Genomic DNA, 17,809 nt, shown 5'->3' on the forward strand with positions numbered 1-17,809 from the left:
GATGAAGAAGGGGCATTTCACTTCTTTCCCTTTGTATGTTCCTGCTATGATTATTTTGCCTAGCTGTGGGATTATGGAACCTCCGTATGCAGCTAGGACTACATCGCTACTTCCAAGGATTCCTTTCCTGACGCTGCCATCTTTTGTCATGTGTTCAGGGAATATCTTTCCGTAAAGATTGACTGGTAAGATATTGCTCTGGGCTCCAGTATCAATTTTGAGCCTTAGATTAATCGTTGTTCTTTTCTTTCCCACTTTTTTCTGTAGTTGTATTATAGTATATGCTTCCTCTCTGTTGCTATGTGTTTTGCTGTTTCCCATTTCGTGGACGTCAATGGTCCCAACGGAAAGGAATTCTTCCTCAGAGGTATCTGAGGTTATCTCCTCTTCCTGTTGGACGTGTGCGTGTATTTGTTTCCTTCTCGTATTTCTATCGTTCTTTGACCATTGCTGCTTTGGCTTGGTGCTGTATGATTTTGTTGACCTACACATTTTCTTCCAGTGGTTAGGCCTCCCACATGAGTTGCAGGTAGTCCCGTATGCTGGGCACGCCCTGCGATCATCAAATGCATGCTCTGTACCGCAGTTCCAGCAGCTTCTTTGGCTTGCTTGTTTGTTTGCATGCCTAGAAAATGTCTGCTTTGGAGCCTTTAAGGTGGAGCCAGGGTCACGTTTTGAGAGAGCGTCTATATTCACTCTGGTGCTGCTCTGAGATGAGCCAACTTGAAGGCAGAGGGAGGACATTTGTTTCCTTGTGGCTTCGAAAGCTCTGGCAGCATCTACGGCGTCTTTTAGGTTGAGGGTGTCTTTCCCTATTAGGGACTTTTGGACCTCTTGGTGGGCGCACCCCCATATTAGCTGGTCGACAATTCTGTCATCTTCATCACCAAATCTGCATTTCTTGGCCACGTTCCTTAGTCTCGAAAGGAAAGTGTCGGTTGTTTCTTGTGGGTCTTGTCTTAGCCCTTGGAACTCATACCGATGGATTCTGTGGTTTGATTTGGGCTCCATATGGTTCGCAAACCTTTCAAGGACTATTCCCGGATTATTGCAGTCAGGCTCTGTTAAGCTCCAACTGTTAAAAATGTCTAGACCCTTCTCCCCGAGCCATAGTAAAATATAACTGACCTTCTCTTCATCTGCAGTTCCTTTCAGGAAGCTTTTAAATGCCAGCTGGCTCTTTTGTTTGAATTTCTTGAACGCCTCCACCACATCATCGGCGTCCCAGTTCATCGTAGGGTGGAGGCTCATTGCTGCTGTGGAGGCCGCCATCTTGTGTTGTTAGGCGGGTGCACAAAAAAAATCAATTTCTCTGCAGCCGCTGTTCCTAATTCACAATAGCGATTCACAATAGCGCGGGTTTTTACTCGAAAGTCACCGCTGCCACCATGTTGTGTCTTCGGGTTTGATGTCCTGATAATAACGACACAATTCAGGTTGTTTCAGTTGCCTTAATTTACTCCTTTATTCAGCTCCTTGCCTGTGTGGCGTAGTGATACTGAAAAGTGCTTACATACCTAATCACAGTGTGTGTGTGTGTGTGGTGAGTGTGCCTGATACAAAGTAGTGCAGGAGGTTGGGACTGCTACAATGAATATGTAGCATATGTAACATGGACTATGGGCGATAAAGATCTGCAACAGTTTCGGCAGCAGTGGGAGGAGGAGATCTCTGGCTGCGGCTGCTCCAACAGGGGAAAGGATTTAAGTTGGGACGAGTGGAGCAGCAAAAGGCGGCGGCGCCAGGAGGGCCCGGGCCCCGGTTGCCATGGGGACAGGGGGAGCCTGGGCCTGGGCCCCGGGGAGAGCCCGGGGTCGGAGCCCGACCCGCCGGCGGCCCGCAGCCCTCCGCCGCCCAACTACTTGCGCGTGGCGATGAGTTTGTTGGAGGGCCGGACCAGCCCGCTGAGGGAGCGCATCCAGAGCGCAGGCCGCCGCAGAGCAGGGGCGGGCAAGCCGGGGGGAGGTGGCGGGAGCCCCGCGGGCCGCACCGCACAGCCGGGCCCGGGCGGCGGCCAGAGCCAGAGAGGGAGTCTGCTCGACCAGTTGATCAGTGACCTGGTAATCACCACCTCCTCTTCCTCCTGCTGCTTTAATCGGTACTGCCTGGCCGTCAACGGTTAATTGTCGGCATAAGATAATCGGTTCATTTACCTTCAGCTGGCACTTTTATGTACAACTCGAGGTTATTACTGGAAATTGTAGTCGTGGTCACTTGTGCACTGGCATTGCCTTACTCTCCATTACTGTGGAGAAGTACTCGCAACGCTGCGTGTGTGCTGTTAGATGCGTGTGATTAGCGATCAAGGATGCCGGGGAAACCAAAGGCAGATGCGGAATTCCCTGGGGGCGAAGCTCAGTTCTCGAGATTGCTGCAACGCGGTTATTTATGGTTGTGTTACACCATGAGTCAAACTGTTTGATCACTGATGAGTTAAGGTCAGAGGCGCAGCTGACAGTCGTGATACAACAATTTCAGAAACTGCAATTTTCGAATTACTGTAAGTGGTGTTCTCTTCCAAACGCTACTTACTCGCGGAAAATTATGTTTAGAAACTGAGCTGTATGTGGGAGTGAAAGTCATTAGGAACCAACCACCAAGCGATCCCAAGGGTGCTGTTATTGCCTCTTCATTACATGTGCGAAAACTCTGCTGCAAGTCATAAAACTAATTGAAGATTATTATTTGCGAGCGGTATTGAGGTTAGAAAGGTACCCCGATTCACATAAGTTGTTACTTCAGGGTTTTGTTTGTTTAAACATATCCAAATAAAAGTTCTCAAAACACGAAATTACAGTCATGGCAACTGATTGCTCTGAAGTAGTTTAAGTAATTAGGAGCGCAGAGTTTATTTCAATAATTAAAATATATTAAGACGTTATCCATGCTTGTAAGGTGGCGAAGATGAGAAGAAGCTTAATTCAATTGGATCATTTCATTTGTGGTTAAATATTTCATAAATTAGTTGCTTTCTCAGGAGATTAATGGTAGAAAAAATATGACTCTGTCATTCAGAATGGCAACACATTCACGGAAATATTATAACTGGGAACAGCATCATAAATTTTTGTTTTGCAAAGTTTGTATGAATTTCTTATTATTTTCCAATAATTACAAGTGGAACTGTTGACTCTGCATTTTAATTTGTAAATGCACTATAAAACTTTTAGAGCTTCAGAATGTTGATAGAATTGTGGTGACATTGATTCCTGATAAGGTGACAGAAACATAATTCCATCAATTTTTCGTCTTAATATTTAGGATTTTCAAGTGTATAATTATATAATCAAGCTTTTACAAATAACAGTTGTACAGCTAAAATGCAATATTTGATTGTTTTCCAGACAATTGCTAAAGCAATTTTGGGGGATTTGGTTTGAGATTCGTTTTATTACATTGTTCCTAATTGAACTATGGCAGTAACTGTGTAACTGAAAAGCAAAAAAGTGGCAGATAATGTATATCGGTTTAAAAAAAAAATTAAAATGTTGTAAATGCTCAGCAGGTTGGGCATAATCTGTGGAGAGAGAAACAGATTTGATGTTTTTGGTAGGTGGTGTGTCAGCTGAACTTAGAAAAGTTAGACAACCAACATGTTTTAGGATGGATAGAAGATGGCAGGGTGGCAAAAGGAAGGTGCACAAGAGAGACAGTGCTCTTCAAAGAGTGATGGTGCTGACTGAGATCATGAAAGTTTGTCAGTCACAGTTGATTTGTATGGTGGAGGTGTGAAGAGAGGTAGATGAATGAGGACAGAGGAAAAACAAAACAAAACAAAGAAAATGTAGATACAAGGAACTGCAAATGTTGGTTTACAACAATAGACACATCGTGCTGGAGTAACTCAGTCTTCTTCAGATTGAATCTGAAGTAGAAGCCGAATTTTGAGTTATGTGTAATTCTAGCATAACGAAAAGCAGTCTGGCATTGGGTCATGATTTTGTGTTTAACATTCTTTTGATTGAAGCTGCTCCATAATGCACTTCCATGCCTTATTCTGTTCAAAGATTTGTTGTATTGATTCTTTGCCTTGTATTTACTGCCAGAAATGCAGCAGACGTGGAAGCAACTAGTATTGATTTATTCAGATTAGAGTTTTTTCAAAAAATTAAAATTTTGACTAATTTTAGACAAAAGACATGTTGCTTACAAGACTGGAACTGATTCCATAGCGCTCTTTGTTTTTCTTCTTGTGTCATTGTTTCAGTTTATTGTAGATTAATCGATAGAGATTGGTTGTGACTATCATTTGTCAGGATGGTAGCATGGAAACTCTGCAGATTGTTCCATGGTTGTGCCTGTATGCAGTAAGTGGGCAGGACCTACACAGTGAATGGCAGTGCTCTGGGTAGTGTTGTAGAGCAGAGGAAACTAGGAGTGTAGGTGCATAGTTCCTTGAAGGTGAAGTTGCAGATAGATCAGGTGGTCAAAAAGGCTTTAGGCACGTTGATCTTCATCAGCCAAAGTATTGAGTATAGAAGTTGGGAGGTCATGTTGCAGTTGTACAAGACGTTGGTGAGAACGCATTTAGACTATTGTGGTCAGTTCTGGCCACCATGTTATAGGAAAGATGTTGTCGAGCTGGAAAGATTTACGAGAATGTTGCAATGACTAGAGGATGTGAGCTATAGGGAAAGGTTGAGTAGACTGGAACTCTATTCTTTGGAGCGCAGGAGGATGAGGGATGATCTTATCGAGGTGTATAAGATCATGAGAGGAATAGATCAGGTAGTTGCACAGAGTCTCTTGCCCAGAGTAGGTGAATTGAGGACCAGAGGTCATAGGTTTAAGGTGAAGGGGAAATGATTTAATAGGAATCTGAGGGGTAACTTTTTCACACAAAGGGTGGTGGATGTATGGAACAAGTTGCCGGAGAGGTAGTTAAGGCAATTGACTATCCTAACATTTAAGAAACAGTTAGACAGGTACATTAATAGGACAGGTTTGGAAGGGTATGGACCAAATGCGGGTAGCTGGGACATGTTAGCCGGTGTGGGCAAGTTGGGGTGACAAGCCTGTTTCCACACTGTATCTATGTCTAAGTGGGTGCGTGAGCCCCCGTTATTTACAATGCATCTCCAAGTCTTGGATGAGTGACCAAATATTACATTCCCAATGTGTAAATGTGAGTAATGATGAGGATACAAACAAGATTCAAGAGATTATTAACAAACCAAGTGAATGGGTAATAATTTGACAGATACCCCCATTTCAGGGCACCATAATGTTTGGGACACATGGCTTCACAGGCGTTTGTAATTGCTCAGATGTGTTTAATTGCCTCCTTAATGCAGGTATAAGAGAGCTCTCAGCACCTAATCTTTCCTCTAGTCTTTCCATCACCTTTGGAAACTTTTATTGCTGTTTATCGACATGAGGACCAAAGTTGTGCCAATGAAAGTCAAAGAAGCCATTATGAGACTGAGAAACAAGAATAAAACTGTTAGAGACATCAGCCAAACCTTAGGCTTACCAAAATCAACTGTATGGAACATCATTAAGAAGAAAGAGAGCACTTTTGAGCTTACTAATCCCAAAAGGACTGGCAGGCCAAAGAAGACCTTCACAGATGATGACAGAAGAATTCTCTAAAAAAAAAAGAAAAATCGCCAAACACCTGTCCGATAGATCAGAAACATTCTTCAGGAGTCGGGTGTGGATTTGTCAATGACCACTGTCCGCAGAAGGCTTCATGAACAGAAATACAGAGGCTACACTGCAAGATACAAACCACTGGTTAGCCGCAAAAATAGGATGGCCAGGTTACAGTTTGCCAAGAAATACTTAAAAGAGCAACCACAGTTCTGGAAAAAGGTCTTGTGGAGAGATGAGACAAAGATTAACTTATATCAGAGTGATGGCAAGAGCAAAGTATGGAGGAGAGAAGGAACTGTCCAAAGCATACCACCTCATCTGTGAAACACGGTAGTGAGGGTGTTACGGCCTGGGCATGTATGGCTGCTGAAGGTACTGGCTCACTTATCTTCATTGATGATACAACTGCTGATGGTAGTAACGTAATGAATTCTGAAGTGTACAGGCACATCCTATCTGCTCAAGTTCAAACAAATGCCTCACTGGCCGGTGGTTCATTCTACAGCAAGCCAATGATTCCAAACATACTGCTAAAGCAACTAAGGAGTTTTTCAAAGCTAAAAAATTGTCAATTCTTGAGTGGCCAAGTCAATCACCCGATCTGAACCCAATTGAGCATGCCTTTTAATACCTTCAAGCAGTCATTACATGCAAAGGATATGAAACAAAATACTAAACAAGACTACTTTCATTTACATGACTGCTGTGTCGCAAACATTACAGTGCCCTGAAATGGGGGGACTATGTATAAACACTGCTGTAATTTCTACATGGTGAAACCAAAAATGTATAAAAATGGCCTTTATTAAAATCTGACAATGTGCACTTTAACCACATATGATTTTTTTCTATTACAAATCTCATTGTGGAATACAGAGGCAAATAAATAAATGATGGGTCTTTGCCCCAAACATTATGGAGGGCATTGTAGGTTCTATTGCAAGGAAATCCAAGTACATCATTGGCAGCTCTCAGTCTCAAAAGACCATGCTTCTGAGCCATGGTGAGGTCTCCAGGGTCTTTGCACACGTTGGCAACGTCTGTTATGGCTGACCAGCCTAATTCTCGAGTGACGGTCTTTGCCGCAATGGGAACAGATAACGCAGGCCGTTGGGGTTGTCGAAGCCCGTTTCTTGCCGTTGGCCCTCCTCTCTGCAGCATGCAAGTTCCTGCCCACATCTGCCCTCCCAAACCCCTACCTGGACAATCTCACGCCATGTGGAGCGTTCCTCTGCCACTGCCTCGCAGTTGTCAGTGTTGATGCCACAAGCCTTCATTTCCTGCTTGCAGGCATCGTTGAAGCGGAGAACAGGCCGTCAGTTGCAAGCTGGCCATGCAAGATGTCCTTTGGCATGTGGCCATCCTCCATTCATCGAACATGGCCAAGCGATCGGAGGCGTCGCTGACTCAGCAGCGAGTACATGTTGGGGATTCCAGCATGCTCCAGGATGCTGTAGGGATTGCGATCCTGCCAGAAGATACTGAAAATCCGTTTCAGGCATCACATATGAAAGGTGTTTACACAGCGCTCCTGGTGCATGTATGCAGTCCATGTCTTGCTGCCATACAGGAGGGTGCTCAGGACGCATGCCTGGTACACCCATATTTTGGTGTTTTCAGCGAGGACCTTGTTCTTCCACACCCTCTTAGGAAGCCTGGCCATGTGTCCAGAGACAGGTTGGTGGAGATTGTAGATCCGATGTAAGGGAAATCCTCAACCACTTCCAACATGTGGTCACAGATTTTAATGCAAGGTGCGTGGCTAGCGCCCTGCATCCTGATGTTGATCTTTTTCAGGTGAAATCTCCCAGGAGGAACAGGGGCTCAGTTGTTGGAATCACTGCAATCAGTTTGTCGAGCTCATCATCGAATTTGTCTTAGTTATATATCTTTACAAAAGTAAAGATATATCATTATTACATTGGTCCAAACCTGGGATGTTGTGCATAGTTTTAGCCTTCTTACCTACAAAAAGATATACTTGTGAGAGTGCAACAAAGCTTCAGAAGGTTGATTCCTTGGTGGTAGAACTACCAGAGGAGGAGAGGTTCAGTAGGCTATACCTCTCTTCTCTGGAGCTTAGAAGAATTACCTTATTCGAAAAATTCTTAAAAGCTAGATACAAGGAAAATACTGAGAAAATGTTTCCCTGTCTTATGAGTTTAGAATTAGGAGTCAATCTCAAAGTTGGTTGCAGACATTTAGGGCTGAAACAAGGAGATGTTTCTTCACTTAGTTGATGGTGAGTTTTTATACTTCTTTTGCAGGGAGGGGCAGGAAGATTCAGCCATTGACTGCATTCAACACAGAGATTGAAAGATGTGTGGATATTAAGGGAGTCATTGGATTTGGGGATAAGGCAAGAAAATGCGGCTTGTTGAAGGATAGAGCTTGTTGACAGGCCAAGTGGCAGAGTTATACAGCATGTCATACAGTGTGGAAAAAGGCCCTTCAGCCCAACTGGTCAATGCCGACCAAGATATCTATTCTCATTTGCCCATGTTTGGTCCTTGTCCCTCTAGACATTTTTAATCCATCTATAACATAACAGAACTTTATTGTCATTCGGTATAAATACCGAACGAAATTTCAGCAGTCACAAGACACAGCAAAAAAGAAAAGAACACAGGACACACGACCCCAACACAAACATCCATCACAGTGACTCCAAACACCCCCTCACTGAGATGGAAGGCAACAAAACTTCCACTCTCTTCCCCCCGCGCCCACGGACAGGCAGCTCGACCCCTACCGAGGCGACTGACACGCACAGCTCCCGCAAGGGGATGGAAGGCCCCGCGGCCGAGCCGCACTGGGCACTGAAACGTCCCGCGGCTGAGTCTACCTGTCCCACCACCCTCTGAGTGTCCCCCCGAGTTTCTATTAAAACTTGCCCCTCTCACCTTAAGCTTATGTCCTGTAAGCTTGATCACCCTACCCTGGGTAAAAGACTGTGCATTCACCCTATCTATTCCCCTCATGATTTTATACACCTCCACAGGATCACCCCTCAGCCTCCTGTGTTCAAAGGATTAAAGTCCTAGACTGCCCAACACTTCCCTCTAGTTCAGATGCTGAAGTTCATAGCAATGTTGTCATAAATCTTCTCTGCACTCTTTCCAGCTTAATGACATTCTTCCTAGAGCAGGGTGACCAAAACTGGACTTGATATTCCAAATGGTGCCTCACCAATGTCTTGTACAACTGTAACATACCATCCCAACTTCTGTACCCAACACCCTGACTAATGAAGGCTAATGTACCAGAAGCATCCTTGATCACCCTATCTATTATGATGCCACTTTCAGGGAACAATGTATCTACACTCTTACCCATTCTTCCATATCATGCATTTCTTGAGTTGTAGTTCTATCTTCTTTGGTTCAGTATTTTCGACCATTATCTGATTATGACATATTCTCCCTTTATCCCACATCACCTACTTCACCATTCACCTACTTTTTATAAGAAATTCATGGATGCAAATGGTAGTGTGTGACTTAAACAAAACTTGTGACCTTTATCACAAAGATAAAAGAGCAGCAAGAACTCGGGAAAATCGGCACCTGCAGTGTTGGTCTGCATCGTTGCCCAGAGTTCGGGACGTTATATTACAGTTGTTCAAGACCATCCAGGTTTGGAAACAGACACAAAATGCTGGAGTAACTCAGCAGGACAGGCAGCAACTTTGGATTGAAGGAATGGGTGACCTTTCAGGTTGGGATCCTTCTTCAGATTGAGTCTGACGTCTGAAGAAGTTTCTTGACCCGAAACGTCACACATTCCTTCTATCCAGAGATGCTGCCTGTCCAGCTGAGTTACTCCAGCATTTGTGGCTACTGTGTAAATCAACATCTGCAGTTCCTTCCTACAGGTTTTGAAATATATTACTGTCTCTTTTTTTGTCACTAAGTCTAAATCCTAGAACACTGTACACAACAACATTGTGGGAGTACCTGCACAGGAAGAAGTACAGTGGTTATGTGGATTTCTGCAAGGCCACATTTTGTAGACTCCCTTCAATTTTCTTCCAATATCATGGAACATATTTTGCTCGCATTTAACAATGCATTCATTTCCTTTGCTTGCTTAAGTGTTCTGGCATCTTAGTTTTATTTCATTGAATTACACAGAAGCAATCAATCACTATTAATTTAAGAGATTACTTTACGAACTTACATTAAATGGAATCATGGCCTAAATTATTAGAAAGGAAGATTAAACATTGAGGTCAGTAATTAAGTACAAACCAAAAATTGCTTTCGATGCCAAAGATATAAAGCACTCTCATTGGGCCTAGAGCTATTTTCCACCTCCATTCAATGAATAATGTAGGACTCAATATACAGTCAAAATATTGAGCTGCTGCAAACCATATTTTAAAACAAATTATTTTGTAAAGTAGCTTCCCCATCAGGAGATTGATTTATACATCTTGAACTTAGAAGTATTTGAATAAATATTTCATGTAGCATATTTAACACTGTTCAGAATAAGAAATGGAACAAAATAGAATCAACATCTTGCAACGCTGGAGGAGCTGTGCCAGCCTTTGAAAAAACCGTCTAATTAGTCTCACTCCCTTGGTTTTTCCCATGACTCCTTCCAAAATCTATCCAATTCCCTTTTGACAATTGCTATTAAATCTGCTTCCACTACTCTTTCAATCAGTGCATCGGAAATCATAACATTCCATTAAAAATTCTCTTTTCCCTTCTGTGCCTTTAGCTCAATTATTTTGCCTTTGGTTACTGATGCTCATACCAGTGAAAATAGCTTCCCTTTATTTATTTCATTGAAATCGCTCATTGTTCAGAATGTCTGTGTTTGTTCCCTTATTTCCTATATCAGTCCCAGTTCTGCAGCTTCAATAATACAGAAATCCCTCATTCCTGTTATAATTTAATAAATCGCCATTGTATCCTCTGTTAAGGCTCAACATTCATTCTAAAGTATGCCACTCAGAAATTAACACTGGTTAACGTAGTCTAACACAGGTCTAACCCATGATTTATAAGGTTTAGTATAAGCTCCATGATTTTGTGCTTTATGTGTTGATTTATGAAGACAGAGAATCTTGTAACCTTATGTTTTTGCAAGTTTAATGATGTTGTGGTGCCTGTGAAGATTTTCATCTGTGAACCCAGATCCCTGCCCTCCTTTACAAATGTATCATTCAGAAAAGTCGTTGCATTATAGAAGTCACCTTGTAAAGGAAGAGACAAAATATCTTGATTACATTTTATAGGATTAAAAATGCTCCAGTGATACAAGTAATTAATTGTATTGTGAATTTATCCAGAGAAAATACATGTTGATATTTCTGTAATTTGGGGTGTTTGTTTGGATGTTGAATGGATCCAGGAGGCAAAAATATAGTTTATGTGAATGTCGCTGAAATCTATTTGGCCGCATTTGGAGTATTATATGCAGTTCTGGTTGCTTCATTACAGAAGGATGTGGATGCTTTGGAGAAGGTGCAGAGGAGGTTTACCACAATGATGCCTGGTTTAGAGGGTTCAGCTACAAGGAGAAGTTGGATAAACTTGGACTGTTCTCTCTGGAGGTTGAGGGGAGACTTGATAGAAGTATATAAAATTATGAGGGGCGGACGTGGGGTAGACTGAACCTTTGAACCTTTTTTTCCAGGGTGGAAATGTCAAACACGAGAGGGCATAGCCATATGGTTTGAGGGTGAAAGTTTAAAGGACACGTTTTTTACACAAAGAGTGGTGGGGCCTGAGACGCGTTGCCAAGCGGGGTGATGGAAGCTGATATGATAGCAGCCGTTAGGAGGCTTTTGGATTGCACATGGAAGTGCATGGTATAAATAATAATAATAATAATCCATTTATTTTATATAGCGCCTTATCACATGCTCAAAGCGCTTTACAAAAACAATTAACATAGAAACAAACAGACAAACTATCCTGACGGAAAAGCGGCGAATACACAACGCCAGCGTCCTCTCACGTCAGGGTCCGGCAGTAGACATTAAAAAGCACAAGACACACAGATATAATTTTTTACACAAAACAGCCATCACAGTGATTGCTCTAGGCATACCCTCACTGTGATGGAAGGCAAAGTCTTATCTCCTCCTCATTCTTCTCCCGTGGTGCCACGAGGTGATCGAGGCTCCCAACTTTTTGAAGCCCCCACCGGGCGATGGAAAGTCCCAGGGCCGAGCCGAGCAGGCCGATGAAAGTCCTGAGCCCCACCGGGCGATGGAAAGTGCTGCGGCCGAGCCACGCAGGGCGATGAAAGTCCTGAGCCCCCACCGGGCGATGGAAAGTGCTGCGGCCGGGCCACGCAGGGCGATGAAGGGCCTGCAGGCGGGTTGATCGTACCTCGCGCTTCGGGGCGGTTGAAGCTGCTACGGCTGGAGCTCCCAAAAGCCGGTCGCCAGCCAGGGACCTGCGAACTCCCGATGTTGCGGTCTGCAGGGCCCACGGCCGAAGCCTCCGAGATGGTAAGTCCAGGCCCTGCGACCGGAGTCTTTGAGGTCGATCCCAGCTGGAGGCCGCCGACTCCACGATGTTAGGCCGTAGCGCGAACGGAGATACGACACGGTAAAGGTCGCATCTCCGTTGAGGAGGAGATTTGAAAAAAGGTTTCCCCCAACCCCCCCACCACCCCCCTACATACACAGAATTAAAAATAAAACAAAACGTACATTTAACAACGACAATGACAAAAAAAACAACAACAAAAACGGAGAGACTGCCGGTGAGCCGCAGCTGCAGAACACAGCCACGCCCCTTAACGAGGTATGGATCAAGTACAGGCAGATGAGATCAGTTTAACTTGGCATTGTGTTCTGCACAAACATTGTGAGCCAAAGAGCCCATTCCTGTGGTGCACTCTTCTTTGTTTTATGCATGTGCTATATTGTTTAACATGTATACTTTTAAGCATGCACTTGATAAGTTTGCAAATGGCATCAGTGCTTCAAAACTGCACTTGCTTTTTTTCCTTAAATTTTAAATTATTAAGCCAACATTTCAGAGAGGAAAAGTTAGAAAATTCTTCTTAACTATTGTTTGGTGACGTACCAAGGACTGCAATAGTCACATATTATTAAGCTCTTGGGTAAATTCCCTACAGTCTAGGAATGTTAAATTTATTACAAATAAAGTATTTACAAATTTCTACATTTGTTTTATACAAATTATGCACCTTTTACTGAATATGATGCGACATACAACTTCTCTGAGCATGTATTAAAACATTAGTAGTCAATGGTAGGTTCCTGTAGTCAGAAATGGAAGAGGGGAACAGGAAATGACAGAGCAATTCAACAAATGCTATGGAAGGCCTTGAGTATGTCAATCTTCCAGAAAGGTTAGGGAACCAAGGACCCAAGGACCAAGGAAGGTGAGGAAACCAAAGGAAATTAGTATTATTGAGAGAATAATGGTGGAGAGGTGAAAGCAGGGAAAGATGATTAAACTCTTAGAACCTCTTAATTTGAATATCGGAAGAGTAAAGGAGGCACGCATGGAAATACTAGATGCATTGATTATCTTTTTCTAGAATAATATGCAAAGAATCTACAGATTGGAGGGCAGCATACACATTCACCATTTAACATCGGAGAGGGGAATAAAAGACAGTAGGTGACTGACCTGATGGCAAAGTGAATGAGAAACAAATGCATTTGGAAAATATCAATGGGATTATACAAAGTCAACATGGATTTCTTGCAAGAAAACTTTCTTTGACAAATTCACTCGAGTATTTCAAGGATGTAACTGTTGAATAGATAGGGGAAAACTGGTGGATGTTGTGCTCTTGAATTTTCAAAAAGCCCTTGATAAAGTCTCTCAAAAAAGATTAGTCCGTGAAATTAAAGCAAAAGATATTGGGGGGTAATAAATTGGCATGGATTAAAAATTGTTTGTTTGTCAAGATAATTAGTAGGAATAAAGGAATCTTTTAGTCATAACTAGAGCATTATTTGGCACAGAAACAGGCCTTTCAGCCCAACTTGTCAATGCTAACCAAGTTGCCTCCCTGAGCTGGTATCTTTTGCCTGTGTTTGGCCAGAGAAGTACCACGATGAACAGTGTGTAGATTCAAAATCTCTATCAATAATTTGGATGAGGAAACAGTTTGCCGTGCATGTAGAGATGCAAAGAGGCTTCAACACAGCTTAAAATGAGCAAGTGGGAAAAATCTTAACAGTGGCATGGGTAAATGTGAATTTATCCCCTTTGCTAGGAAAAAGAATGTTAGTGTATTCTTTAAATAGCCTTTGAGTGAGAAGTGTTAATGTCGATAAAGATTTGTACATGAACCGCTGAAAGTAAATATGTAGTTGCAGCATACAGTTTAGAATGGAAATGGTATAGTGCCTTTCATTATCAAGAAGAAATGACTGGAGGAGCAAGAGAAAATTGTATCACCCTGAGTGAAACCATATCTGGAAGATTATGGACAGTCTTGGTCTTCTGTGTAAGAAAGGATGTTCTTGTCATAGAGACTGCAGCAAAGACTCACTAGTATAAGAAAATAACTGCAGATGCTGGTACAAATCGATTTATTCACAAAATGCTGGAGTAACTCAGCAGGTCAGGCAGCATCTCGGGAGAGAAGGAATGGGTGACGTTTCGGGTCGAGACCCTTCTTCAGACTGATGTCGGGGGTGGGACAAAGGAAGTCTCCACCTATATCCTTCCTTTGTCCCACCCCCGACATCAGTCTGAAGAAGGGTCTCGACCCGAAACGTCACCCATTCCTTCTCTCCCGAGATGCTGCCTGACCTGCTGAGTTACTCCAGCATTTTGTGAATAAAGCAAAGACTCACTAGACTGATTCCTGGGATAGTGGACTAACACAGCGGTAAAAATTAGATTGCTGAGTTTTGCATTCATTGGAGTTTAGAAGAATGAGAGGGGAACTAATTGAAACATCCAAAGCCTGTCAGGGCCAATCTGATTGAATGCAAGGAAGATATTTCTTCTGGTTTGGATGCCTAGTAAGGAGTAATCACCGTTTTACTATAAGGCCTAAGACATTCCGAACTGAAATGAGAAGAAATGTCTTAATTCAGGGTGATGAGGTGTGGAATTCATTGTCTAAGAAGGCTGTAAAGGCCAAGGCACTGAATACATTATAAAAAGAGATAGTTAAATTCCTTGACACAAAAGGTGTAATGGGGAGAGAGTAGGAATATGGTATTTTGACGGTGAATCTGCCACGATGATATTGTTTGTTAGATTAGAAGGTGGGGAGGAATAAAGGGGTCTATTTCAATATTGCAACAAGTGAAGTACCATAATGGTCTGACTTGGGCCTGAATAATTCATAACATGTATCATTGATTTGGATGTGGAAACAAAATATAGCATTTGGATGTTAGCTGATGCCACACTACCACGTGGAATTGTGTGGAGATGCAAAAGTAATTTAAGCTAAGTTTAAGCTTCATTTAAGCTAAGTGGTTCTGGTGAGACCCTAATTGGGCACTGGTGAACAAGTATCATTTGATAACATTGTTGATGACATTTCTGTTTTGATGCTTTCCATAAATCCACAAAATTAAGGTGACAAAGCTATTGGTGAGGGAGTTACAGGATTTAGACCTTGTGATTATGGAGGAATTACATTACTTTCAACGTGATGTCTGACTTGGGTGGGAACCTGCAGATTGTGGTGTTCTCAGGCACCTGTATCCTTGTTTTTCTTGGGGTAGAGGATTAGGAGCTGTTGTCAGCGTAGCCTAGATGAGCAACAGGAATGCATTTTATAGATAACACATTGCAGCCACTCAACGTGTAGGCTGGTGGATAGAATGCTGTACAGATGGGCTGCTTTATCATGGATGGTGTTGAGCTGCTTGACTATTGTTGGAGCTGCACATATACATCATACTCCAGGGTTGTGCTTTGTGAATAGTGGAAAGTGGAGTCAGAAGATGAGTTGCTCACTATAAGGCACCCAGCCTCTGACTTGCTTTTATATGGGTAGTACAGTTATATTTATGGTCAATGGTGACTCGCCCAGTATGTTGATGGTAGTGATTCGCAATGGTAACATATATTGACGGATACTTTGTTAGACGTTCACTGCCTGGCACTTTTATGAAGCAAATTTGCTTGCGGCATGCCAGCCCGCATACAAATGTTGAGTACTTCTTTCTGCACCAATGCATGGACTGCTTCATTAACCAAGGAGTTGCTTCTTGATTCCAACTTTGGTTAAATGCTGCTTTGATGCCAAGGATAGTTGCTGTCGCGTTGAATTTAGCTATTTGTCCCTTGCCTCAAGAAATATGGTGACGAGGTGTTAACCTGTGTGTTCCTAAAGGGACCCAAGTTGGGGATTGGTGAGTATAACGTGATACCACTGTTGGTGGCACTTCTGTTTTGATGATTTCCAAACTCAGCGACAGTATGTGCAGCTTTAGATTTCAGTATTTTTAGACTATGAATTACAACTTTTATGGACATTCTGCTATTGCTGAAATATGTAAACAATGTCAATGTAAAATAGTGTAGATAGATTCAATAGTATGGAATTATAGGTATGGCCAGAAAGAAGCATATGCAGAAAAAGAAAATAATTGGTTACTGCAAGCATAATTAATCTTGACAGAGACATGTATTTCATTTAAATATCTAATGTAATCTATTGCTTTGAAGTGCATTATCTAATCCTGCATGTTCTTCTGTTGCAGAATGAAATAAATGAGATTCCCTTTTTTGATATTGACCTGCCTTATGAGCTGGCGCTGAGAATATTTGCGTATCTAGGCAGAACTGAACTTGGAAGATGTGCTCAGGTAAATATAACAGTTGAATCTCATTATGAAGAAATGTTAAAGTGCCTTTTTCTGTTGTGCTTTTCATCTTGCAATATTTGATTAAAGATCTCTGAAGATCTTTCACTGAATGGAACCTCAATGGAGAAACCTTGAGTGTGAATACTGGAGAATCAAAAGAGAGGATGTAAGCTCAATGATGCTGAAACAATCTGTAAATTTGGAATGGACTTCATCATAATCATCTTAACTCACCCAGTCCATTCAATTTAAACTCCATGAAAAACTTTTGAATTCAACAAATATCAAGATATCTGCTTACATTGATTTAAAAAGTGATCAGACTAATGATTAGATTAAAGTTGCGGGTTTGATGGAGTTGCAAAACCAATGTTTTCATCCGTTTCCATTTTTCATAATGTTAATGAAACCCAGAGAGCAGTGAAACACAGCTTCTTATAATGATGGTATTTAAAAACAATGGCTTCTAAGAAATAGATGAATCATTTGAGTTAATTGACATTTTGATTTTTTTTCTTGAAGTTGTAAGCGTAAGTGTGGTTGGTTGCACATTGGGGAGGTAATGGTAATGTTCCTCTAAGTTTGAATTGGATATTATATCCATAACCAACATGGAATATTTAATCTTCATAACAAAAAAAAAATATTTGTTTTTCAGGTGAGTAAAACCTGGAAGGTTATTGCTGAGGATGAGGTACTTTGGTATAAACATTGCTTGAAGGAAGGGTACGAAACAAAGGCAGATATTGGTGACTTCATGGGCTGGAAGGCAGTCTTGCGAGATTCCCTGAAGAAGGAACAAACATTGCAGACCAACTGGAAGGTAATCTCATAATTCCTTAAAGTCTTATTAGTTATTTTATGAACAGTGTTTTAAGCATGAATACATTAAGCAGTATGTCCTTACGAAAGCATTCAAAAATAGTACTTCAATTATCACACTTCCACATTTCTGTGGCAAATTTTCCATCGACAGAAGTCAACAGAGAAAGCTCCCCAGAAAATAGTCGCTACTTTACTTTGAGTAAAATTGACTTTTATTCTTTTAGCTAAGTCATTTACAATTTGATTACCACACCCTAAAGAAGCAAATTGGGAAGCAGCAGATTAATATAGTTCACTTAGAATATATTTGGTCCCTTAAATAGCACATCCTTTTGTTAGCAACACTCTTCCACTGCAAGTAAAAGTGAAGAACACATGATCTATCCTAACTGATTTTAGCAGATGAAAGAATTACGGTTTGCTACAGTATTCTCTGGGTGGTGTAGGTGATGAGGAACATGGATAAGAAACACATCTTCTGGTTCTTTATCATCATCTGGGCATTTGTAGTGAAAATGTTCATGTGAATTAAGCTGAATGTAGAAGATTTACTCTGCAAAGGTTTGCACCTGATGCATACTCGTGAAAATTTGCGTCTCTAAT

The 17,809-nt window shown here is 41.9% G+C and overlaps 1 protein-coding gene across 1 annotated transcript in view; it reads left to right on the forward strand.

Annotated features, from left to right (window-relative positions):
- The first annotated feature begins 1,602 nt into the window (after positions 1 to 1,602).
- fbxw8 (F-box and WD repeat domain containing 8) overlaps positions 1,603 to 17,809 on the forward strand; it is a 134,771-nt gene continuing 118,564 nt past the window's right edge. Inside the window, exons 1-3 of the mRNA XM_078421751.1 lie at positions 1,603 to 2,060; positions 16,277 to 16,381; positions 17,040 to 17,204. Coding sequence (XP_078277877.1) covers positions 1,620 to 2,060; positions 16,277 to 16,381; positions 17,040 to 17,204 — 711 coding nt within the window. The 5' untranslated portion in view covers positions 1,603 to 1,619. The remainder of the gene's footprint in view (positions 2,061 to 16,276; positions 16,382 to 17,039; positions 17,205 to 17,809) is intronic.

This window comes from Rhinoraja longicauda, chromosome 25 (genome assembly GCF_053455715.1).
Source record: "Rhinoraja longicauda isolate Sanriku21f chromosome 25, sRhiLon1.1, whole genome shotgun sequence".
NCBI classification, from domain to species: domain Eukaryota; kingdom Metazoa; phylum Chordata; class Chondrichthyes; order Rajiformes; family Arhynchobatidae; genus Rhinoraja; species Rhinoraja longicauda.